General features: G+C 37.9%; 1 protein-coding gene across 1 annotated transcript in view; it reads right to left on the bottom strand.

The window, feature by feature from the left end:
* The window catches only part of LOC150092788 (protein lin-9 homolog), a 248,894-nt gene that overhangs the window by 74,967 nt on the left and 149,794 nt on the right, over positions 1–24,133 (bottom strand). Inside the window, exon 10 of the mRNA XM_090414279.1 lies at positions 18,753–18,881. Coding sequence (XP_090270405.1) covers positions 18,753–18,881 — 129 coding nt within the window. The remainder of the gene's footprint in view (positions 1–18,752; positions 18,882–24,133) is intronic.

Below are 24,133 nucleotides of genomic sequence, written 5' to 3'. Positions count from 1 at the left end.
CAGACTTGTAGCGGATTTATTTAGAAGTATAACATCATCTGCATAAAGCAAAGAACTGACATTAACATCTCCAATTTTGATACCATGTTTAATACCACTTTCCTTCATAATGTGATCCATATAGATAATGAATAACAGCGAGGATAATGTACATCCTTGTCTTACACCAGATTTAACATTAAACTATCTTCCTGTACTTCTTTCAATTCTAACTGCTAGCTTACAACTCAAATAAAGATGAAGTATTGCTTGATATAATGCCCCACACAACTGTTGCATTTTGAATAGCTTCTCTCTTGGAACCTTGTCATATGCCTTTTCCAGATCTACAAAATTCAAATACAGATCTTTGTTATATTCCCATGATTTCTCAATAATTTGTCGTAGAGTGAAAATCTGATCCTCACAGCCTCTATTTGGCCTGAATCCAGCTTGTTCTTCCACAATTCTTCTCAACTGTTTCTCAAGTATACTTGCATAAATCTTGCCAGGAACACTCCTCAGTAGGGAAATACCTCTGTAATTCTCACATTCAGTTTTATTTCTGTTTTTATATATGGATACTACGAGAGCTCTACTGAGTGTTCCTGGTAAGATTTATGCAAGTATACTTTTGAAACGGTATCTATACTTGAAGTAGCAAAAGCCATCATTGGGAATTTGTCCCTCTGTCCAGGACTTCTGAAGTATGCAGTGCAGCCACTGTAAGACTTTTATATCACCATACTTCAGCATTTCTGGTCGAATATCATCTACTTCTGATGTCTTTCCACATTTCAAGTGATGGCTTTTTCTACTTCAAGTATAGATATGTATTCTTGACTGTTTTTTACCATTGTGCTATCACTGATTGTTTCATTTAGCAATTTTTCGAAGTAATTACTCCATACTTCAAGGATATCTTATTCTCCTTTTTCATCGCTAACTCCTTTTACAGCACTCTTTCCTCCATTTCTGAGATTCTTCAACAACCTCCAGAATATTTTCCCACCCTTCTTGATATTTATTTTCTATGTTCTTGCCAAAGTCCTCCCATGACTTTTATTTAGCTAGTTTTACATACTGTTTAGCTTTCTTACATTTGGCTCTGTATTCTCTAAGAGCACAAGTTGACTTATTTGCCAGGAACTTTTGATATGCTTTCTTCTTTTCCTTCACTGTCTCTTTAATTTCCTGTAGTCATTTCAAAAAAATTTCATTGCCATCTATGGTCGAGAACGAGAACTTTTCAGACCAACCTCGTATGTTTGGCATCAAGTTACTAAAAGATGTCGATTTGATTCCTCTTTCAAATGACATTGTCAGTCACAGGTGACGTAGAATCTCAGTTAAGTGAAAGAGTTTAGAAGAGCTGTTATTATGCGTTACAAATAGATGAGACTACTGATATCACAAATGATGCGCAGGTAACATATATGCTCGTAATATGCACAAGATAACAACATTCATGATGATATTCTTTGTAGAATTTTGTCATCTCAAACAACTAGAGAAGAAATATTTCACAGTCTGAATACACAAAGGGATCTAGTGGGAAAAAATGTATGGGCTTCTATTCGAATGGAGATTGCACACTTACATGCAGGCATAGTAGGGTTGTTTCTATGGTCAAGGAAGTAGCTGCGGATATGAAATGGTTACAATGTTTCATACACAGGGAAGCGTTATCCTCCAAAGGAATGCCACCATAATTTAAAACTATGCGACTTCAAGGAAATTATACCCGCTTTGGGGCATATCAAAAACACACTCGCGTGAAAATCTCTGACCAGTGTTTTGAGCGTTTTAAGAAGAATAAAACTGATTTTGTGCGTCAATTTATTACTATGGATGACACTTGGATTCACCATTGCATACCAGAATCCAAACAGTGGACAGAAGCCGGTTGTTCAGTGCCAAATAACGTTTTCTTCAAGTCTGGTTAAAAGATCGGAATAATATTTCACGGTTACTGTTTTGCCGTTTCCAAGATAATTAATAAACAAAATCCCAAAACACTGATGCTATGACTTTTCCTGCTGATTGAACCGACTTTTCTTCTTTGGCACTGAACAACTGACTACCGTCCACTGTTTTGAATTCTGGTGTGTGTGTGGGGGGGGGGGGGGGGGGCTGTCTGCTCCGGGCAGCACTTTGAACTTTTTTTATTTGAGTTTTTCTAAATAAAATTTGATTAAGAATTACCTACATTACTATGACATAGACTTCGACAATGTCATCGATGATTTTGCTAACAGAAAAGCAAGAAAAATAACATTTTAGAATGTTGAAATTAAAGTTTTACTTCAAAAATAAACATAGTGTTTTAATTTATTTCCCTATACGTCATTTTGACTATTTGTAGTATTTTTGGTGTGTATTGAGAGGGACGGAAAACTCGGAGACCGCCCCGGGCAGCAACAGCTCTAGCTATGACACTGGGGGGGGAGACATAGTTAACAGATATAACTTACCAAATTTTTTTGGCTCTATTATAGAGGGGAAGGTTGGGATAAGGAGCATACTTGGATGTTAAGTTTGTGTTCGTTGTTGTGATGAATAGAGTAAGATAAGAGCTACATTTTTCTCTCAACAGTTTACACTTCGAATCCGAGTGCATGTAGTCGTAATTTGTCGTGGGAGATTAATGGGGATGAAAGACAACGGTTGTTGTGGAGGTGAGCTTAATGATTGTGGGCAGGTTAACGGGGATTTCAGCGGGATGACGTTGACATTCCCATTAAGAAAAAGAATTAACGTTTTGTTTAGAACTAACATTTGGCATGTATTAAGCACTAGTTCTTCAGAACTAACATCTCCTCTTTAAGCAGATGAATGGATGGGGATATCAGTGCCATCCAGCTGACATCCCCATTTATCTGCTCAGAACGATGTTTATCTTTCATCCCCATTAATCTACCCACGGCAAACTACGACAACGTGCACTCGGATTCGACATGTAAATTGTTCCATTCGCTAAGTTGATGTGAGATGAGAAAAAATTGTAGCTCTTATCTTATTCCATTCATCACAACGACGAACATGAACTTAACATCCACAGATGCCCCTGGTCCAAACCTCTTCCCCCTCCATAGAGCCAAAAAAATTCAGTAACTCATATCTGATAACTGTCTCTCACTTAGAACATTCCTGCACATTTGAAAATGAATACACATTTTCAAATGCACTTCTAACTAAAACGTGATGTTAACACTTCCTCATGTTCATTGCTTAGTAAATTCTGCTCTTCAAATCGCCTGCATATAACAGCCAGCTGTACTTACTGGCCATCTTCATCCATGTGGTTAGCCTGTCACAGGGAGTTAGTTGCTGTTTATGATGTGTGTGTGCGTTCATTTTGCAATAAATAAAAAGTTTTTCCCTCTTAGATACTGTGTGCCACATATATTCGTTATGTTGGGATGTGTGTGTTTGGTTTGAATTGTCCATTGTATGGAAACTGACGCTACAATACAACCTGTGACATCCAGCAATCATACCGACGTTGTCTGCAGATACGGTGTTCGGCTGCATTTTCCCGTCAGCGACTGGACTACGTTGTCTGCGTATAGCACATACGGTGTTCATCTGCATTTTCCGGCCAGCGACTGTACCATAACAGTAGGAAAGATAAGGATGCATGATGTACAGCATTTATGTGTGGTGATAACAAGCAAAAATGATTCATATTTATGCATGGTTTGCTTCATATACCTACGTACATACAGTTTCTCTGGTAATAGAATATCTATTTTATGTGACGGATTCTGTGTGGTCTGCCGCATATTCCAGCAAGCGACCATACTAGATATGGAACCGCTAAAAGCTATTGTTGGGCATTTATTGTCGTTTGGACAATAGAGCTGCATGTCATAGCGAAGTCACATTCGGTTGGGAACGGAGACGGGGTACCGCTCACGTAAAAATGCGTCCGCTCCAGTATCCCGTAGACTGCCCATTGGAAGGGAAAGAGTCTGATTTCGGAAATGGATTCATTCAAAAACCAATAAAGAGCACCAATTGTTATGAGTTGCACTGTTATCATTGAAAGGTAAGAAATTGCCTGATATGCAACGTTTCGCATTTCAAGGGGAATGATTCCAAATAACTAGACCCATAAAATCTACTGTGAAGCCACATCAAACGGTAATTTTTGTTGAATGTAATGGGAGTTCCTGGAGCACATGGGGTGATTCGGAAGCCCAAATTTGACAATTTTGAGTGTTTACAGTCCTGTTCAGATAAAAATGCACCTCATCTCCCTACAGAATTTTCCAAAGCCAAGCAATGTTATCCTGCAATCTGACCAGAAATGTCAGTCTCTTATTATAACCACAGTATAGCAGCTGCTGTGCATGGCTGATATTGTATGGATAAAATGTAATAATTTTGTGCAAGATTTTGCATACTGTGGACTAAGGCATATCCAATTGTCATACTACTCCAAGGGTGCTACTACTACTACCAGCAACATTTTCATGTGATCTGTTGACATTTGTGGTAGCATTGGTTTCCGTCTTCTGCCAGGTCGAACTTCCAAAGATCCTGTTTCTTCAAATTTCCAAATCATCAATCTAACTGTATTAGCTGACAGAGAGGACCTTTACACAATTTCTGGTGAGTTTTAAACTCGTGAATAGTGGCTGACGGATTGGACTCGTTAAGGTAAAATCGTTTTATAAGTAATGCATTATAAGGTAAAGTGAAGTGCATGTTGAACATGAGTATCATCAAGAGTGCATTTGCGAAGTTCCCCCCCTTTACTTTATAGCTCTTATGATGCCAGCAAAACAGGGCTGAATTTCATTTTATGCAAATTTTTTGCTTCCTGGGCTACAACAGTGCCATATTCCTCCTACTGGCGACTTTTTGAACTGAAAGTTTTTTCGTGGAATCCTTCATCTTGATTAACCTCTACCAAATTTAGTGAGATTCTGGTTGTTAGATCAAGCTACATAAGGCTCTGAATAGGGGAAGTTTAATTATAGTCATCCTATACCTATTACTAGCCATAAATACTGTTACAATACTGCTTTTTTTTCCCTCCTTCATGCCACTTGTGAAATACATGTCAGAAAGAAATGAACATTCTTCACACTCTATCATTCTAACACTCCTCCACCTCTTGGGGGGTGTGACATATGTTCTTTCTTTGATTATACCAAAACTTGATGTTGCCCAATCTACGCTTTGCCAGAGATAGTCTGCAATGGTTGGACCATCAATCCATAAGATATGCAACTGGAGCATTTCATCACTGAGGCAAATGAACAACTTGCATTGCTTCTCCATCAACAGCCATCTTACTATATGTTATCAAAATAAAATCCCTGCTGGACCATCCCATGTGGTCAACTATTTTTTGTCCAAGGTGAGAGAGAATTGTACAGCACTCACCAGACTGTCATAAAATGATAAGATTATGAACAAAAGCTCTCTCACAAGCTTTGGATATCATGGTAGACAATATAGCACAGATGACACTAAATACAATGCTACAGTGACACCCAAATATTCCATCCCTCCTGTTGTCTAACAGCAGCTTTTTCAAGCATGTATAATGGAATACTATGATTTTGTACCTGTCTACACAGATGGCTTAAAATCAGCAGGTATATTGCTGTCTTCTCAGATCCCAATGGATATATATATAACAAACTATAATTAGACTTTGGTTTAAAAAACATAAGACTGCAATACTACCAAAGATGCATTATATATATACAGTAAAACCTCTTTTTTACACTTTTTAGGGGACTGATGAAAAAAAGTGTAAATAGCAGGAAATGTAAAAAAATCATTAAAAAAGGCTAAAAGATGACTTACTGTTAGTATGTGAGTCTACATACTAGATTATAAAATTTAATAACTGAAAATAAATGAATTTACAATTACTTACATTTATCTATTTAAAAAAAATTTTAATTGTTGATTGTTTTTTCTTTTTCTGCACTCTTATAAGTTCCACCTCCTCTCCACAGTGTATAAGGCATTAAATGCCCTATCGTCTCCTGATGCACTTGCAATATACTGCCTCAAAACAGAGATAGCTTCCATTGCTTCTTTACAAGTAGGGACGGTAGGTTCTTGATCACAGTCTTCTTCAACCACTTCTTCCTCTTCTTCTTCACCAAGGTTGGAAAGGATATCCTCTACACTTGGTACCATTGATGTGATCATATCAACATCAACATAGTCTTGAAATGAGGAACTCATCCATCACATACCAGTTGTTGGGTACTGACATATCTTCTTCCCCCTGTAGTCGTTCCTCCTCTTCTGCAAATATAACTCCTGCCTTCCAGAAACAGTTGGATGTGGTTTCAGAAGTAATATGCAACCATGCTTTGGCCACATAATGCATGGCATCAAGGATTGATATGGTCATTTGTTTTGGGTCCATACCATTATCATGCATAAACACACAGCTTTTTCAACAAGCATTTTTCTATATTTCCATTTAAATGCATGGATGATGCCCAGATCTAATGGCTGAAGCTCACTTGCACAATTAGGGGGAAAGAACACTAATCTAATGTTTCTGAGTTGCAGATCTTTAGGGTGTGCAGGACATTTGTCTAGCAGTAGTAGTATTTTGCAGTAATTTGTCCCTATTTTAGCATCCAGAACATGCATAGTGGATGTGAAGATGCTGTTGGTCATCCATGCTGTGCTGTTGGCATCATACTCAGTAGGCAGATTTTTCACGTTCCTAAAACACCTTGGCTTTTTAAATTTACCAATTACCAGTGGAGGTAATTTTTCTGATCCATCAGCATTGACCATGAGCAAAACAGTTACCCTCTGCTTGCTGAGTTTTCCACCGTGACACTTCTCTCCTTTAAAACACAATGTTTTACTTGGCAGAATGTTATAAAAGAGCCCAGTTTCATCAACATTGAAAATATTTTTTGGTTCGTAGTCCTGAATAATAGTCTTTAGTTCATATTTCCACTGGTTTACAGTTTCCCCTGCAACACTATTATTTTCATTTTCTCCACACACTTGATTATACTCAATATTGTGACGAGTCTTGAAATGATCAATCCATCCATTTGGATGGATTGATCATTTCAAGGAGTATAGTATTGATCATTGCTAGGAGTATAGTACCATTGACTGGAATAACCAACGTGCTCGTAGAAACAAACCATTCCACTGCAAGTTTATCCAATTCATCGTATGTCGATGTTCAGATATATTTTCGTTTTTTTGAATTAGCTCCAGATTGCTTTGCATTGAGTTCAATGCTTGACCTGCTTTTTACTATCGTGTTCAAAGTGGACACGGAGAAACCAAGATCTTTTGCTAATTGAACACGTGTTCCGACATGCCAATCTACATGGCGCAGAATTGCCATCTTTTCTTTTACTGAAATACATTTTCTGTCTTTTTTCTCCATGTTACTAACATGGATAATCTACCACAGCAACTATCAGATGCTAAATTACTTACCAGAAATTCTGCAATATCAATTCGTACTGTGATTGAAAAATCACAGTATCGCTCATCACTACTGCAAGCGTGCAACCACAGTGATGGCGGAAACGAAACTACAGCCGAAAGCAACGCCACCAAAAAAAAAAAAAAAAAATGCAAATCATGGGAAATAACGTTCATATCAAGTTCTTAATGGCAGGAAAACAATACATCGTGAAAATAGGCCTTAATATGGGTCCAACGGAAAATGATGTAAATGGCAGGAAAACGTAAATTGCGGGAACATAAAAACGGGGTTTTACTGTATATATATATATATATACACACACAAGTTTTTTACCTCGGGTGTACTATAACATATATATATATATATATATAAATCCATGAAGTTCTCTACAGGCAACAAGATATCGAGCTGCAGAAACATCTAGAATCAACACGACTAGAATAAAAGTCTTCTCTCAGTTATGGAAGCTACATTTAGATATATGCTTCTGTTGAATTTGCAAGTCATGTTAGGATGATTAAGGGAAATGGAGCTGCAGATACTGAAGCTAGGTCAGCTTATTTCTCGCTTTCACCATCTGCCTGTTCCATACGTCAATTACAGGCAGATCATCAGACAGAAAATTTTATTCTAGTGGCAGTCATCATGGAACAGAGGGACAATAATAGGCTCCATCAAATTGTGGCAGTCTTTGGCTATGCAGGAAATGTAAAAGGGAAGTTGTCCTTGCTCAGCTTTGCACAGGTTATAGCCATCTTATGCACTCCTTTCTATTTGAGGGTTGATGACATACCTATGTGTGAGGTGTATGTGTAACCAGACTACCATCATTCATATTTTAATTGACTGCCATCATTTCATCAGAGAGTGCAATCACTATTTTAGCCACATTCATGATCTATCTGGGGTCCTTATACATTCCGGTAGATTTTATCAGATTCATCAAACTATCATGGTGTCCTTGCACCATTAAACACAAAAGAAACAATCAACTATATTCATTTCTCATAAAAATTACTTCATTTTAGTTTGTTTATTAGGAATATGAAAGAATGAATTAGAATTGTGCATTGATTTATGACACTAATATATCTAATTATTTCGTAAATTTAAATGATAGGTTCCAAGAGTTAGTTATTTGTGCACAGGTGTAGCCATCTGTGTTCCAAGGAGAGGGAGAGAGAGAGAGAGAGCTATAAAGATTAGCAGCAGCAAGCAACCAAAATGGTAACTGGCCTATTGAAAATGTGCATATGTCTTCAAAGTTTAAGGAATAGATAGAGGTGAAGAAAGATGATACAAGGGGATCATACAGCTTATGAATGGTAACAGAACTGGAATCATCACTGGAAGCTGGCTGGGGAACCATGCAAGGTCTAAGTTCGTATAATTATTTCATGGGTCAGCAAACTAGCAGGCTATGTGATAACAATGAATGTCATATTTACTCTTTTGGGAACACACACACACTAACATATATATCAGAAAAACAATTACAGTGATTCGTAATTTTGTCAGAGTCCTGTGATGTCAAAATTATTCATCTCATCCAAACAAGTTTCCAAGCATCTCAAAGCTAGTCATGTTGCACAACTGAATGTTTTTCCATAAAAGAAATATTCATCATTCTTCCTTTGATGGTTTCAATTAAAAAATAAATAAATAAATAAATAAACATTTCATTAAGCCTGATTTCTTCTCCTAAATAGGATCGTCGCTTGGTGTCGCATGGATTAGATAGTCGGTTTGTCGAGAGCTCCTGAAAAGATCAGTATTATTTTGTGTTAACATTAGATATTTTACTGAAATCTTAAGTAGTATTGTTTGCTTTTTGTTTCTTGGTGTGTCTGTGCAATTTTTGCGTGTTTTCTGTTATTTTAATTATTATTTTTAAGAAAAGATAGCGTACACATGGCACCGATAAAGAAAAAAATGGCGGCCAGGTCGCCATGTTTGTTTAAGAGTTTTGATGTAAACGAATTTATGCAATGTGCTGTCTGTGAGATGTATGCCTTGCGAAGAGCAGTAGGAGTCTGGTTAGAAAGTGATAGTGGAGTTAATATGTGTAGAAAGTGTAAAGAGAATGAGGACTTCAAGCGCGTTTCGTGTATCGAGACTGATATCGTTAACGGTAGTCAGAATGTAGAAAATGGCGGTGTACTAGAGAATTGCGTGGTAGTGCCAGATAGGTGTGAGAGCGTCGCTGAAAGTGTAAATGAAGGTAGAAACACAGAAAGAATGGATGATTTGATCGATAATGAAAATGGTGAGATAAATGCGAGTAGCGAAATTGCCCGTTTGAATGGCGCGATTCACAGAGCCAGAAGACAACTGGAGCGTATGGAAAAATGTGTGTTGAACGTACCGACAAATAACCGGCGGAAGTCTTTGACGGCAAATAATAAAATGTTCGTAAACGTCAATAAAATGAAGGAGCGAGTGCTGTATGGGGATTCGCTATTAAGAGGCGTAATAATTGAGAATTTAACGAAGTCGTACCAGCCGGGTGCGAACATAAAGGACGTCAGCGAATCTATTCGACTGCAAAAACAGAGGGTGAAAGAGATGATAATTGTGGCAGGAACGAATGATTTGAAAGAGGACAAAATGGAAATGATAGAGGATGTGAGGGAGTTGTTTGAGGTAGCAAAAGAGAAGAGTGAGAGAGTTAGGATGGTGAGTATCTTACCGCGGTATGACAGCGAAGTGCTTAGAAGGAGGGCCAAAATTGCCAATGACTTTATGTGTGGGTTATGCATGGAGAGTGGTGTGGAATTTGTGGATGTGTGGAATGAGTTCGATGGGCGAAAGGACTTATATAAGATGGATGGGTTACATTTGAATGGAGTTGGTGTACGGAGACTTGAAAGAGTGTTGATGAATGATGTGGAAGTGGATGTACAGACTCAGGGAAACTAGATTTATTAAGAGGGGGGGGAGTAGATATGCAGACTTAGGGGGGGCAGTTAAGTGTATGAATGAGTATATTATGCCCGGGCGAGTACAACGGACAACAAATCAGAATGCGATAGTTAGTATAAGGCATCAAAGTAGGGATGGGACAAATGGGCTTCTGCGATTCATGTACACTAATGCCAGGAGTATTAGGAACAAGAAGGAAGAGTTTTTGGCCATGGTTGGCACTTCCAGGCCACAGGTTGTCGGTATTAGTGAAACATGGCTGACAGAAGATGATAAAGCTAGTGGGATTGAATGCGACGGGTATAGCGTGTTCAGGAGTGACAGGGTGAATAAAAAGGGGGGAGGAGTGTTATTGATGATAGCTGATGAGCTTCAGCCAAGGAGTATAGAAGTTGAACTGCAGGATGGGGAAAAAAGCACATTTGAGGCTGTTTGGTGTGAGATAGAATCTAGCAGAACAAAATATACAATTGGGTGCTGCTATAGGCCGGGTGATGGAGTGGATGGTGGGGATAGTATGCATAAGCAAATAGAAGAAATGAGTGGAAGGAGGGTAATTATTATGGGTGATTTCAATTATGGTAACATTGACTGGAAAGAGGAGAGGGCAAATGGGAGAAAGGAATTGGATTTTATGCAGTTATTAAGGGACAACTATCTACGGCAACATGTATTGGAAAATACCAGGGGGCAGAGAGTGCTGGACCTAGTAATTGCAACTGAGAATGTAGCTGTAACGAACATGACCATGTTGCCACCAATTGGTGAGAGTGACCATAAGGTCATGACTTGGGAGGTGGCTAAAGGAGTCGAATTTACAATTAAGACAGGGTACATGTGGAATTACCGGGCTGCTAAGTATGACAAGCTTAGGTGTGTGCTTGGCTCAATGCCATGGCATGTAAAACTGCAAGGGCTGGATGTTGATAGTGCATGGAAGGTGGTTAAGAACTGTTTGCAGGAGGCAATGGTTGACTGTATACCAAGAGTCCAAATAATAAATCAGGTAGGGGTTAAATGGATGAATAACACTATTAAGCTTGAGCTGCAAAAAAAGAAACAATTGTGGAGGGAATTTAAGGAGAAGGGTGATCATCAGGTGCATGAACAGTATAAAGCTCAAGCCAGGATGGTAACAAGGGTGGTAAGAAAAGCAAAAGCAGATTACGAAAGGAAATTGGCCATGCAGGCTAAAGAGAATCCCAAACAGTTTTTTCAATATGTTGCAAGTAAAAGGAAAAATGCTCATGGTAGAATGATCTTAAAAAATGCTGAGGGTAGGGAGGTAACCGAATCAGTCGATGTTGTGGAATTACTGAGCGAGCACTTTGCAAGAGTATATCATCCAGGTGGTGACTTTGCGGAAATGGAAGAACCAACAGCTTATACTGGAATTGTGATGAATGAAGTAGAGGTAACTAGTCTATTACAGAACCTCAATGTCAATACATCTGTGGGATTGGATGGTATACCAGCTCGTGTCGTACGTGAAGCGGCCAAAGAATTGTCAGTGCCCTTGACCATTTTGTTTAATTTGAGCCTCAGGACTGGGTCAGTCCCAAGGGGGTGGAAAGAGGGGAAAATAGTTCCACTGCACAAAGGTGGTTCCAAGGCTGCTGTTGAAAATTACCGGCCAATCAGCATAACAGCAATCATTATCAAGGTCTTAGAGATAGTCAAGAGGAAAATACAAGATTGGGTAGAAGAAAATGGGATACTGTATCGGGGACAGCATGGTTTTGTGAAGGGTAGGTCATGCCTCAGTAACTTGCTCACGTATTATAACACAGTGATGGCTGAACTGGATAAGGGTAATGGGTTTACAGTGATTCTACTGGACCTTGCTAAGGCCTTTGACAGGATACCACATGGAATTCTAATCAGTAAATTGCAGCATATGGGAATGGACATAGGGTTGGTGAGATGGATAGGAGGGTGGTTGACGGAGAGATATCAGAGAGTGGTTTACTCAGGAGTAGAGTCCACAAGACGGCCTGTGACTAGTGGTGTACCACAAGGATCTGTTCTTGGACCACTGCTGTTTAATTTGTTCATAAATGATATAGGAAAGGATCTGAGAGGAACAGTTCAATTGTTTGGGGATGATGCGAAGTTGGGTAGGGCAATAGTGAATGCAGATGACGTCAAAATTTTGCAGGATGATTTGGATAGATTGGAGGTCTGGGCTAGGGAGAATGGATGTCAATTTAATGTGGCAAAATGTAAGGTTATGCATTTTGGTGTGAAAAGATTGGAGGCAGTTTACTGCATTGGTGGAACCGTGCTCCAGGAAATTGATGAGGCACGAGATTTAGGAGTGTTGGTGGATAAGGAATTGAAATTTAGCGGACACATTGCAAAAGTGGCCAAATCAGCTCATCAAATCACTTGGTTGCTGAAGAATACGTTGACAAGCAGAGACAAGCAGGTTATTGTTCCTCTGTATCGAGCCTTGATAAGACCTCATCTCGACTACTGTGCCCAGATTTGGTCACCTAGGTTTCTTCTTGATGGGGAGGAGGTGGAGAGGATCCAGAGGCGAGTGACCAAGATGATAGCAGGTCTGTGGAATGAACCGTATGAGAACAGGTTGAGGATTTGTGGGTTGCAAAAATTGGTTGATAGGCGGAGGAGGGGAGATATGATTGAGACATTCAAATTACTGAAGGGTTTCTATAAAATTAATTCAGAAGATATTTTTGAGAACAGGGCTGGTTGTGGGAGGACTAGGGGACATCCATGGAAACTGGGCAAAAGTGTGGTTAGTAAAGGTGTTAGAGCTGGGTTCTTTACTTTTAGAGTAGTGAATGAGTGGAATGCGCTCCCTGAGTCTGTGGTGGATGCTGTGACAGTGAATGAGTTTAAGGCGAGGTATGATAGATACTGTATGAATGTCGAATAGTTGTGATGAAAATGATTTGGGGCCTCCCTCGATGAGTCTAATGACTCCCCGGAGTTGCCCGTAATAATAATAATAATAATAATAATCAGTTCCTATTTTACAGTACAGCAATGTGCTGCTCTCTTTATAAAATTTATTAGTGAATAGATTATATTGCAAAAGAACTTCAAGTGTTTAACTTAATGAACATTTGTTCATTAAGTTAAATGTTCTTGACAACAAATAATGCAATGAGTTTTCAGCATATTGTCTCAACAATCTCTTTAACTTTAGCTTCCCTTTCTGTTCATCATATATGTATGCCATCTGCAAACAACCGAACAACATTTTTCTACTGAATTTCATTTTGTTTGAAAGACTTATTACTTGTAGTGCTAGTTGGATTTTGCAATAATTCATTATACATTAAATACATTAAATCCTGTTGTTAAAATGATTATAGCATGGCTCATTTGTATTGTAAATCATTCAGATTTTTATATTCTGGATCAGTTGTGTATTTTCTGCCATGTTAAAAATCATTCCCTGAACTATATTGTTCAACAAAGCAATGATGCAATGGGAAAGGAAGCAGAAGCTCTTTTTTCATATTTAGTATTATTACAAACTGCTAAGTGGAAGAAACTTTATGCAATTGGCTCTTTGTCCACTGCACAAGGTTTCTTCCGCTTCGAAATTTAAAACACTAAATATAAAGACTTAACAGTTCAACCACTTTTAGTATGTTTTTTTATGCTGAGAGCATTTACTCACACTTGTGAATTCTGGTGTGCTATTTCCAAGTGATGAATGAGTTTATTTGGTTTCAATTTTGTAACTATTTTTTTTCTATCAACACATCACTGTTCTTGTTTAGAATCTGAAATTTCTGCATATATAATTGAAGTGGATGCATGTGGTTGAAAACGCAAGAATGTTCACTTGCTAAACCACATGCAAAAAACCTAAATAGCAATCCTTGTCCTTTACTCATCACTACTGTTATATAATCAGGTACTCAGATTAATGAAATTTATCGACAATATATTTATCTTGAAGCAGAACACAATTTCAAGTATTTTAACAAATTGATTGAATGGACTGAGTGGAAATTTTTCTCCCTTTTATAATACATAAAGGTCATGCCGGTTGGGTAAAACTTTCCGAGTGGCATCAAGGTAGCTTCAATAAAAGTCCAAGAAAAGACCAGCTGCCAATTTAGGGAAGCCAATATTCATCACAAAATATGATTTAAAATGTGACTAAAATCTAACTGACAAGCTTAGGTGCTGGACATTGTTCTAAATTTAACAGTATTACAATGCCACATAAAAATAAAAGGATGTTTATTAACTGGCTTATATTTTGTTGGATTTCAAACGAGCATCCTCAGAGTAAAACAATGAATAACTGGTAATTGCTTAAGGAATTAACAATGCATATAAAGGATATTAATTAAAGGCAACTTTAATGAATAACTTCATATTTTTATGCCATCTTCAGGAACATAAAAATATGATATGTGCACGCAGGCACTAACAAAAGCAAATGAGGAAGAAGGAAAGAAACTAATATTGTTCTTAAAGTCCTAATGGTGCCCTCTGGTGGGCTAATTGGGTTGTCTTGGCCGTTGAGCTGAGGTTCTCATAATGTAAGGCTCCCAAATTTGGGGTAGTTTCATGCACCCAAATTTGTTCAGGTTTGGAACGTTTTTTTAGAGCTGCTGATGATTCCTTCAATAATCTTTCATACTTGAATTTGTTGTGGTGTATTATTTTAATTTTCTTCCAACGAATTCTATGGCAGGTATCTAAGGCATGGTCTGCCAGCCCAGAGTGGCTGTACTGGTGAAACCGGATGTAGTCTTTGTGTTCTGAAATCCTGATATTTGCTGTCCTGCCTGTTTAGTCAAAGTAGGACAATTTGCAGCTGCAAGGGACCTGGTATACACCAGGTGGGTCGTGGTTGGTCTGTGGTAGAGCAGATAAGGGATGCCAACTTTTTATATGGTCTATAACAAGAAGTCAGGTCATATTTTTTGAGGATATTGGTTATTTTCTCAGAGGTGCACTGGATGTAGGGGGATGGCGATAGATTTAGTGTAATCTTTATTGTGGAGGGGGGGGGGTTGTGGTTTACTGGTTTTAGAATTTTTTGGGGGTTATAGCCATTGGCTAAGGCATCATCATCTGAGCAGATTAATTTTTCCCTGTTATATAGTGTTTTTATAACCCTGTAGTGTTGTGTGTGTGTGGGGGGGGGGAATTGCTAGTGAATGTATCTACCTGTATGGGTGGGTTTTCTGTAAACAGAGAAAACCAAAAGATCCATGAAGCTGGCGAGTGATTAACGTGTCTAGGAAGGGGAGGGTGTTGTTTTCCTCTTTTTCTAAGGTGAACTGGACTCTGGGGTGTTGGTTGTTTAAGTGTGTTAGGAAGGAATGGAGTGTATCTGAGCCATGTGGCCAAATAGCGAACACATCATCCACGTATCAAAGCCAAATAGTGGGTTTTTGTGGGGCAGAGTATAAGGCTTTCTCTTCAAAGGTCTCCATAAAGAAGTTGGCCAAGGGTGGGGAAAGTGGTGAATCCATGGATGTCCCCTCTATCTGTTTGTAGAATTCTACTTCCTTATCACAGCCATCACTCAACATGGTAGTCAACCTCTCGTCTGTAGTTTTAAAGCCTGAAGCACTTTCACATGGCCACAATTTAGCCCTAGCTCCTAAAAGAATACCTGCAGAGGAAATCATGATCCAAACAGAATGTGGGATTCGCAACCTTCCTAATCATATCGCCAACAACATCAGACTGGATGTAGCCAGTGTTCTCATCAAAGCAAAACCTCCAAAAACCAACTTATCCAAAGACGAATATGCAGCTCTACTAGAAATGAAGAAAAACAAAAAATAGTAATCACCAAAGCAGATAAGGGAAACGCCACTGTGGTTCTCAATTAAAAGGACTACAAAGGTAAGCTTAATGCTTTAGTATTAGGCCACACTATCTACCTCCCTATTGAATATAATCCTACCAGCTCTCAGATTAGAACTCTCCACAGACTCCTTAAGAAAGTCACTTCTTGGCCTGTGGAAGTCACTAACAAATTAAAACCTTATAACTCTAGACCCCCCCCCCTCCCGATTATATGGATTCCCAAAAATACATAAACAAAATGTGCTATTACATTCCACAGTGGATGGCATTGATTCCCCCCACATATAAATTAACCAAACATTTAGCCAACACGCTCATACACTATACTGGCAACACACCATCACACATAAAAAACCTCTCACTCCAAAACACACTGACATAATGGTCAGTTTTGATGTCTCCTTCCTATTCACTTATGTCCCATCAAAGAAACCCTAGAACTCATCCAAGCCAAGTTTCCTCCTGTTATCTCAGCCCTATTTCAGTTCACAATGAACTCAGGCTATTTCGTTTGGCAAGGAAAATTCTACAAACAGATAGAGGGGGACATCCATGGGTTTACCACTTTCCCCACCCTTGGCCAACTTCTTTATGGAGACCTCTGAAGAGAAAGCCTTAAACTCTGCCCCACAAAAACCCACTATTTGGCTTTGATACGTGGATGATGTGTTCGCTATTTGGCCACATGGCTCAGATACATCCACTCCTTCCTAACACACTTAAACAACCAACACCCCAGAGTCCAGTTCACCTTAGAAAAAGAGGAAAACAACACCCTCCCCTTCCTAGACACTTTAATCACTCGCCAGCTTGATGGATCTTTGGTTTTTTCTGTTTACAGAAAACCCACCCATATAGGTAGATACATTCACCAGCAATCCCCCCCCCCCTTCACAACAATACGGGGTTATAAAAACACTATATAACAGGGAAAAATTAATCTGCTCAAATGACGATGCCCTAACCACTGAACTAAACCACATTCTAAACACTTTCTTAACCAATAGCTATAACCTCCAAAAAATACTAAAATCAGTAAACCACACCCCCCCCCACCACCACAATAAAGATTACACTAAATCTATCACCATACCCTACATCCGGGGCACCTCTGAGAAAATAACCAAAATCCTCAAAAAATATTACCCGACTTCTTGTTATAGACCATATAAAAAGTTGGCATCCCTTATCTGCTTTACCAAAGACCAACCACTTCCCCTAGACCTACCTGGTGTATACCAGGTCCCTTGCAGCTGCAAATTGTCCTACTTTGGCCAAACAGGCAGAACAACAAATATCAGGATTTCAGAACACAAAGGCTAATCCGGTTTCACCAGTACAGCCACTCTGGGCTGGCAGACCATGCCTTAGATACCTGCCATAGAATTCGTTGGAAGAAAATTAAAATAATACACCAAAGCAAATTCAAGTACGAAAGATTATTCAAAGAATCATCAGCAGCTCTAAAAAACATTCCAAACCTCAACAAATTTGGGTGCATGAAACTACCACAAATTTGGGAGACTTACATTATGAGAACCTCAGCCCAACGGCCAAGACAATTCAATTAGCCCACCAGAAGGCATCATTAGGACTTTAGGAACAATATCAGTTTCTTTCCTTCTTCCTCATTTGCTTTTGTTAGTGCCTGCATACACATACCATATTTTTATGTTCCTGAAGATGGCAACATAACGTTGCTGAAATATTGAAGTTATTTATTAAAGTTGCCTTTAATTAATATCCTTTATATGCGTTGTTAATTCCTTAAGCAATTACCAGTTATGTATGACCAACGTATAAGCCTTGCTACTAAAACAATGAATAAGTGAAACAATTCAAATTGCAATGGACAAAAGTCCTTCGTCCATTGCTAATATGGTGCCCTCTAATGTTGCATAAAAAGAAGTGTTATAGTCATGTAGGAGTTAAGATAAGTCTTATTTTTTTTAGATTAATGCAGCTATACTTCTTAATGTTCTAAGGATCTAAAGTCCTAATTTGGCACCTTCTAATGTCATATAAAAAGAAGTATTATAGTTGTGTAGAATTTGATCGTACAATGACAGTCATCCACATTTTTGGCATATTTATGCAACTATACTTGTTAAGGTTAGGCGAATGCTTCAAAGCAATTGCTGACACTAAAAATAGTGTCTCTGACCTGTAATGTGTAATGACTTCTCTAATCATGTGTGCAGGAGTGTCACTAGCATGGTCTGCCAGTTCCTGACTTGATATCATAATGGTACAGAATTTATTTCTTATATTCTCCATAATAATTTGTTTGGGCCAGCCAATCAATAATTTATGAACTTTTCTCTTTTGAGACATAGTAGGGTCTTGATGTGTGATTTGTTAAGTAGAATTGTCGTCTAGGTTTCCCCTCTCTGTCCCTTCAGCTAACTTTTGTATTGAGAACAAAGTACTTACTACAGCTACTTTCAAACCTTTAGTGTAACCAAACTACGCTAAGGTGCACTTTGACTTCTTTTGTAATGTACCTTAATTTTATAATATGTAAATTATTTTGCTTCAATTTAAAATGGTAGAATACTTCAATGTAAAGATAAAGGAATAGGATTACCTGTTGACAATATTGTTGTACTCCAACTAAATATTCATTTAAATCCTTATTAAGTTTTTCAAATTCCAAAATGACACCTGCATAACGCTTTTGGAACTCCACAGTGATTGCTTCTTCATAGGAAGTCTGCTGAGCATAAAAAAGTTCAATATTCATCAGTTAGTACAAATATAATCATAATAATTAATTTTTTTTTCTTTTTCCATTTATATTATAAATATCTGTGTGCACTGGTCAATCAAAAAATTAGATAAGTATGCTATATTGATCCTATCCTGTCTTTATGTATCTGATATTTTTACTGCAAAGAAACTTTTTTTTTTTTTTTGGAAGTTTTTTTCACTTGGTTAGACTATAATAAATTTAGTTTAATCCTTTATCCAAGTGTAAGCAAAACATTGGCTTTTTTTATAAAGAGAATTTTGATGATAACAGGACAGTTAATTCTTTCTCTACAGTGAAACTAGCAAAATTGTGAAAGAAAATCATAACTAAATATGGATATAGACCTGATGATCTGTTCCATTCTCATTTTTAATCTAATAGCCTCTTTTGAAGTCTACCTGGCCTTCTCTTCCCAATTGGTTTATGTTTTAATTGTTTAGGATATCGGATGATGTTGGACATTCAGTTTACATGTTCTATACAATTATTTTGTTTATATTTGTTTAGTTTTTTCCCCTCATTAATTTTAGTCTTGGTTCTTTTATAATATCTTCATTCCTTTTTTTTTAGTCTAATAATATATATTTTGTATTTCTTCTCATGAATCTAATTTCATTTGTTTATTTCTCAAATTTTGCTGCCATATAACAACATAGGTACTGCTAAAGTATTGTACAATTTTAAGTGTGTTTGTGTTTCTTTTTGTGCAAGATTAATATTACAAGTTCTATTTATAAAGCCTATCACTTGTAAAAATGTTGGCATTTTTTATTTGATGTCATTATCTCTCCATTTCATATATCCAAGAACATATGTAATTAATAGACATGATATACTGGCCTGATAGTATTAGGTGCTCTGGTTGTTATTCCAAACAAACAACAATTTGCTATATCTGTTGATGTGTATGGTTTATGGCCAATTTATATTTTGTAGGAGAATATAATATAATACTCCACCCATTTCAATGGCTGGGTTGTGGCCAGCCATATGAAGACTTCTGTGAAGAAAGAATATATACGTGGAACTACAAGCCTAGTGATTATCAAAAGCTTAGACAGCTTGGAGCTATAGCAGAATGAGGAGTTAAGTAGGAAGGCGATGAATGCTGCTTAGGACTGACAGAGATATATAATTGCCTCTATGAAGACTTATATGAAGCCATATGAAGACTTCTGTGAAGAAAGAATATATACGTGGAACTACAAGCCTAGTGATTATCAAAAGCTTAGACAGCTTGGAGCTATAGCAGAATGAGGAGTTAAGTAGGAAGGCGATGAATGCTGCTTAGGACTGACAGAGATATATAATTGCCTCTGTGTATTCCAAAGGTCAAAATACTGGACAAAGTAAGTGTCAAATGGCTGAATGAAGGGATTATGCATGAAATCTGGAAGAAAAAAATACTGTATAGGCAGTACAAGATGAATAATGGAAATAATCAGTTACACGAAGTGTGTAAAGAAGCAGGCCAGAAAGGTGACTCACTGGATAAGGACAGCAAAAGTATAAGAAGAAATTGGCAAACTAGGCCAAGAAAAATTGTAGAGTTTTTTAGACATGTGGTAAGTAGAAAGAAGAATGATTATAACAAGATGATGATTACTGCTGTAGAAGATGTAATCGAGGTGTTCGGGCTACTTAATCCTCATTAGTGTGAAATCATTAGCACCTTAAGTGCGGAGTAAATAAGAGAAAATGGCAAGAGTTGTGAGGAATTAAGTAAGCTTGATGTCAATCAAGTGGACTTGATATATTATTAGATGTTTTAAGGGTGTGTTCTAGGGAATTACTATCAACCTTGGCATACTTGTTTAATAAGTCTTGCAGCAGCACAAGTCCTAAAGGAGTGGAAGGCTGGTAAAATTGTTCCACTTTCCAAAGGTAGTGATAAGGCTACAAATTATAGGCCAATCTGTATAACTGGAGTTATGGAGCTGGTGAGAGCTAAGGTACAGAAGTGGGTTTACAACAGCATTCTGTGATTATAAGCATGGCTTTGTTGAAATGATCTCATGTTTTACTAATTTACTTATGTACCGTGACAAATGCATTGGACAAGGGGAGATGCATATACAGTGGTATACTCAGATTTTGCAAAGGTTTTTTGATTGCCACACAACAAGTTGGTAACTAAACTGGAATGGATGGAATTGGGTACTAGATTAATGATAAATGACTGGCTATCAAATATCAACAAGTTGAGTAGAGAGGTGTAGTATCCTAAAAGAGGAATGTCACTTAGTGGTTTGGTGTAGCAGTCTGTTTTGGAGCTGTTGTTGTTTAACTCATACATTAATGATGTAAGGAGAGATTTCAATAGAGACATTTAGCATAACTGGGGAAAACAATAAGGAATCAAGCAAGTGCAGCCTCACAGGAGGACTTGAATAGAACTGTATGAGTGGGTTGAGTGAGTGCAACTATCAGTTCACTGTTGCAAAGTGCAAGTCTCTGAAATTTGGTAAACAATGATGTGATGCAATGTATACATTTAGTGGGGAAATTCCGAAGGAGGTGGAAGAGAGAAGAGATTTGGGAGTGGTGTTGGACAAGGATCTGAAGTTCAGGGGTCACACTGCACAAATTGTGAAGTCATCACATAGGATTATGGCAATGATACAGAGGACCTTAACATGCAAAAATAAAGTCAAGGCCTTATATGGATTACTGTGTGCAGATTTGGTTAGATGGCTTTTGTAGTGATGAGGAAATAGAGAGTTCAGAGAAGAATAACTAAGGTGGTAACTGATCTTTGGAATGTGGGGTATGGAGAAAGATTTGACAGAATGCAATTTGCAAAGTCCTGTGATTAGGAGGAAGAGAGGGGGATATGATCAAGATAAGTTAGTAAAGGTTTATTATTGGAAGAAATTTTTCATATAATGGGAGGGGCTGGGTAGAACAGTGAGAGCTAGACCCAGGAAGATTCTGAGGTTAAATAAATGCAATGTTCATAATTTCTATATACAAGTAGCGATATCACCATCTTATTGGAAATACTCTAGATCAGAAATAATTGTATAAAGTTTTTTTATTTGGTAACAAAGTAAATTATACTAGAAAAGAAATTATACTCTTCTTTCAATCCTTTACCAAATGTAAGAAAGATATGACTTCTATATTGACTTACCTTAGTATTTCATTTAGGATCTAGCTCCCACTGATGAGACACCTCTATAAAAATTGAAACTGGTCTTGGTAGTAATCCTTCCCATAATGCTCAGCAATATAAACGTGAAAGAAAGTGTGCTGTCCATTATGGGATATAGAGTTAACTGATGCAAAATAAATCTATATACAAGTAACCTAACTGTGAAGATACTTTATCATCTGAGACCTCCAGGGAGTCGTGCACTCATCAAGGGAGGCTATAAATCACCCTGTACAATGAACTTGTGTTAACAGTGCAAATAACTTTTGTTACATTTGTGGGGAAGTGACATTTGCAAGCCAGAAAAAGGCCATAAACTCTGTTAGTGAAAAAGTATATCAACTAAATTTTGGATGTAAGATTGGGTATCAGGACAAGGTCTGTGCCCCCACAGATATGCTGCAGTACGTGTGCTAGAAATTTTTCGAAGTCGCTGAACGGCAGTAAAGTGTTGATGGTGTTTGCTGTTCCTATGGTTTGAAGAAGTGGACAAGAGCATACCCGAACATACAATCTCTCCAGCCAGTCTAGCAGGCAAAGGACTTACCATTCCCAAACCTCCGAAAGAATTTTCCATTGATTTGGAGAATGATGAGGATGGAGGCAAACCAACGTTGGGTTTTCCTGAGCCTTCGGCATCTAACGATGACCCATATGTCAGCCACACCACACATTCTCACACAAGAAAAACTGAATGATCTTGTTTGCAATCTGAAGCTGTCCAAGGCCAGAGTAGAGTTACTGAGAACAAGACTTCTACAATGGAATCTTCTCAAGGAAAATGTCCGAGTGGCTTCATTTTGTACTCTTCATGAACAATTTGTGCCTTACTTTCGAAAGGAAGATGACATTGTGTTCAGCTAGCTACAATGTAGATCACTGATGAATGCCCTTCGAATCAAACATGACTCGCATGAATGGCAACTATTCATAGACTTGTCGAAATTGAGTCTTAAGGTGGTGTTGCTGTATAATGGAAACTAGTTTCCATCCATTCCAGTCAGACATGCTGTTTACATGAAAGAAACCTACAGCAACCTAAAACAGCTGTTGGACTGGCTTCAATATAGCAAGTACAGCTGGCATCTCTGTGGCGACTTGAAGATAGTGTCTGTGTTCATGGATCTGCAGCTGGGATATATACGAAGTACTGATGCTTTTTTGTATAAATGGGACAGACAAGCAAGGACTTTGCGCTATGTGAAGAGATACTGGCCTACTTGGAAATCTTTGAATGTCAGAGAGAAGAATGTGCAACACCCAGCACTGGCAGAAATGCACAAAATTCTGCTACTGCCCCTAAACACCAAACTTGGTCTGGTAAAAAAAACTTCTTAAAAGCTATGGACTGGACTGGATCAACTTTGAAGTACTTGACTGACAAATTCCCTTGTCAGTGAAGCCTTGACTCAGCAAAGTGAAAATTAAAGAGGGAGTTTTTGTGGGTCCTCAGATCTGAGAGTTCTTCGACCTGCTAATCATCTTGTGTCAACTAACTTCCTTGGAAATGTTCAGGGAAGAAAACTACAAGGAACTGGTTGAGGACTTGTCTTTGAATCACAAACTTGGTTGCAACATATCCTTAAAAATACACTTGCTCCATTCCCACTCGGATTTCTTCCCCAACAACTGCAGGAAAGCGATGGGCACGGTGAATATTTCCATTGGGGAAATTGCAATCATGGAGAAACGACACTAGAGAAAGTGGCCCATTTTTATGTTGGGTGACTACCGTTGGATGCTTGCTAGAGATGATTCTGAACACCTATACAAGCGATGTTGGACATAGAAGTTGACATTTACCAGTATATGTGATAAGTACTGTTACTCTATTTTATAATCAACTACTACAGATCTTACACAAACCATAGCCAATTTTGCATTTTCAGTGTCAAAATTTAGCACTTAAAATCTTTAAGAAATGACTAAATTAATTTGGGTGACATGAATTGTAAAATTTTGTTGTCCAGTGTTATCTATAGGGAACATAAAAGTGGGGAGAACACACAATTTAGTATATAACTTTGGAAGAACAATGAATAACATTTCATGTTTTTTAACA

The sequence above is a fragment of the Typopeltis vanoorti genome, chromosome 25 (assembly GCF_054136105.1).
Source record: "Typopeltis vanoorti isolate ZY-2024b chromosome 25, IOZ_Tvanoo_1.0, whole genome shotgun sequence".
Lineage (NCBI taxonomy): Eukaryota > Metazoa > Arthropoda > Arachnida > Uropygi > Thelyphonidae > Typopeltis > Typopeltis vanoorti.
This window is presented reverse-complemented; position numbering and strand designations above follow the sequence as displayed.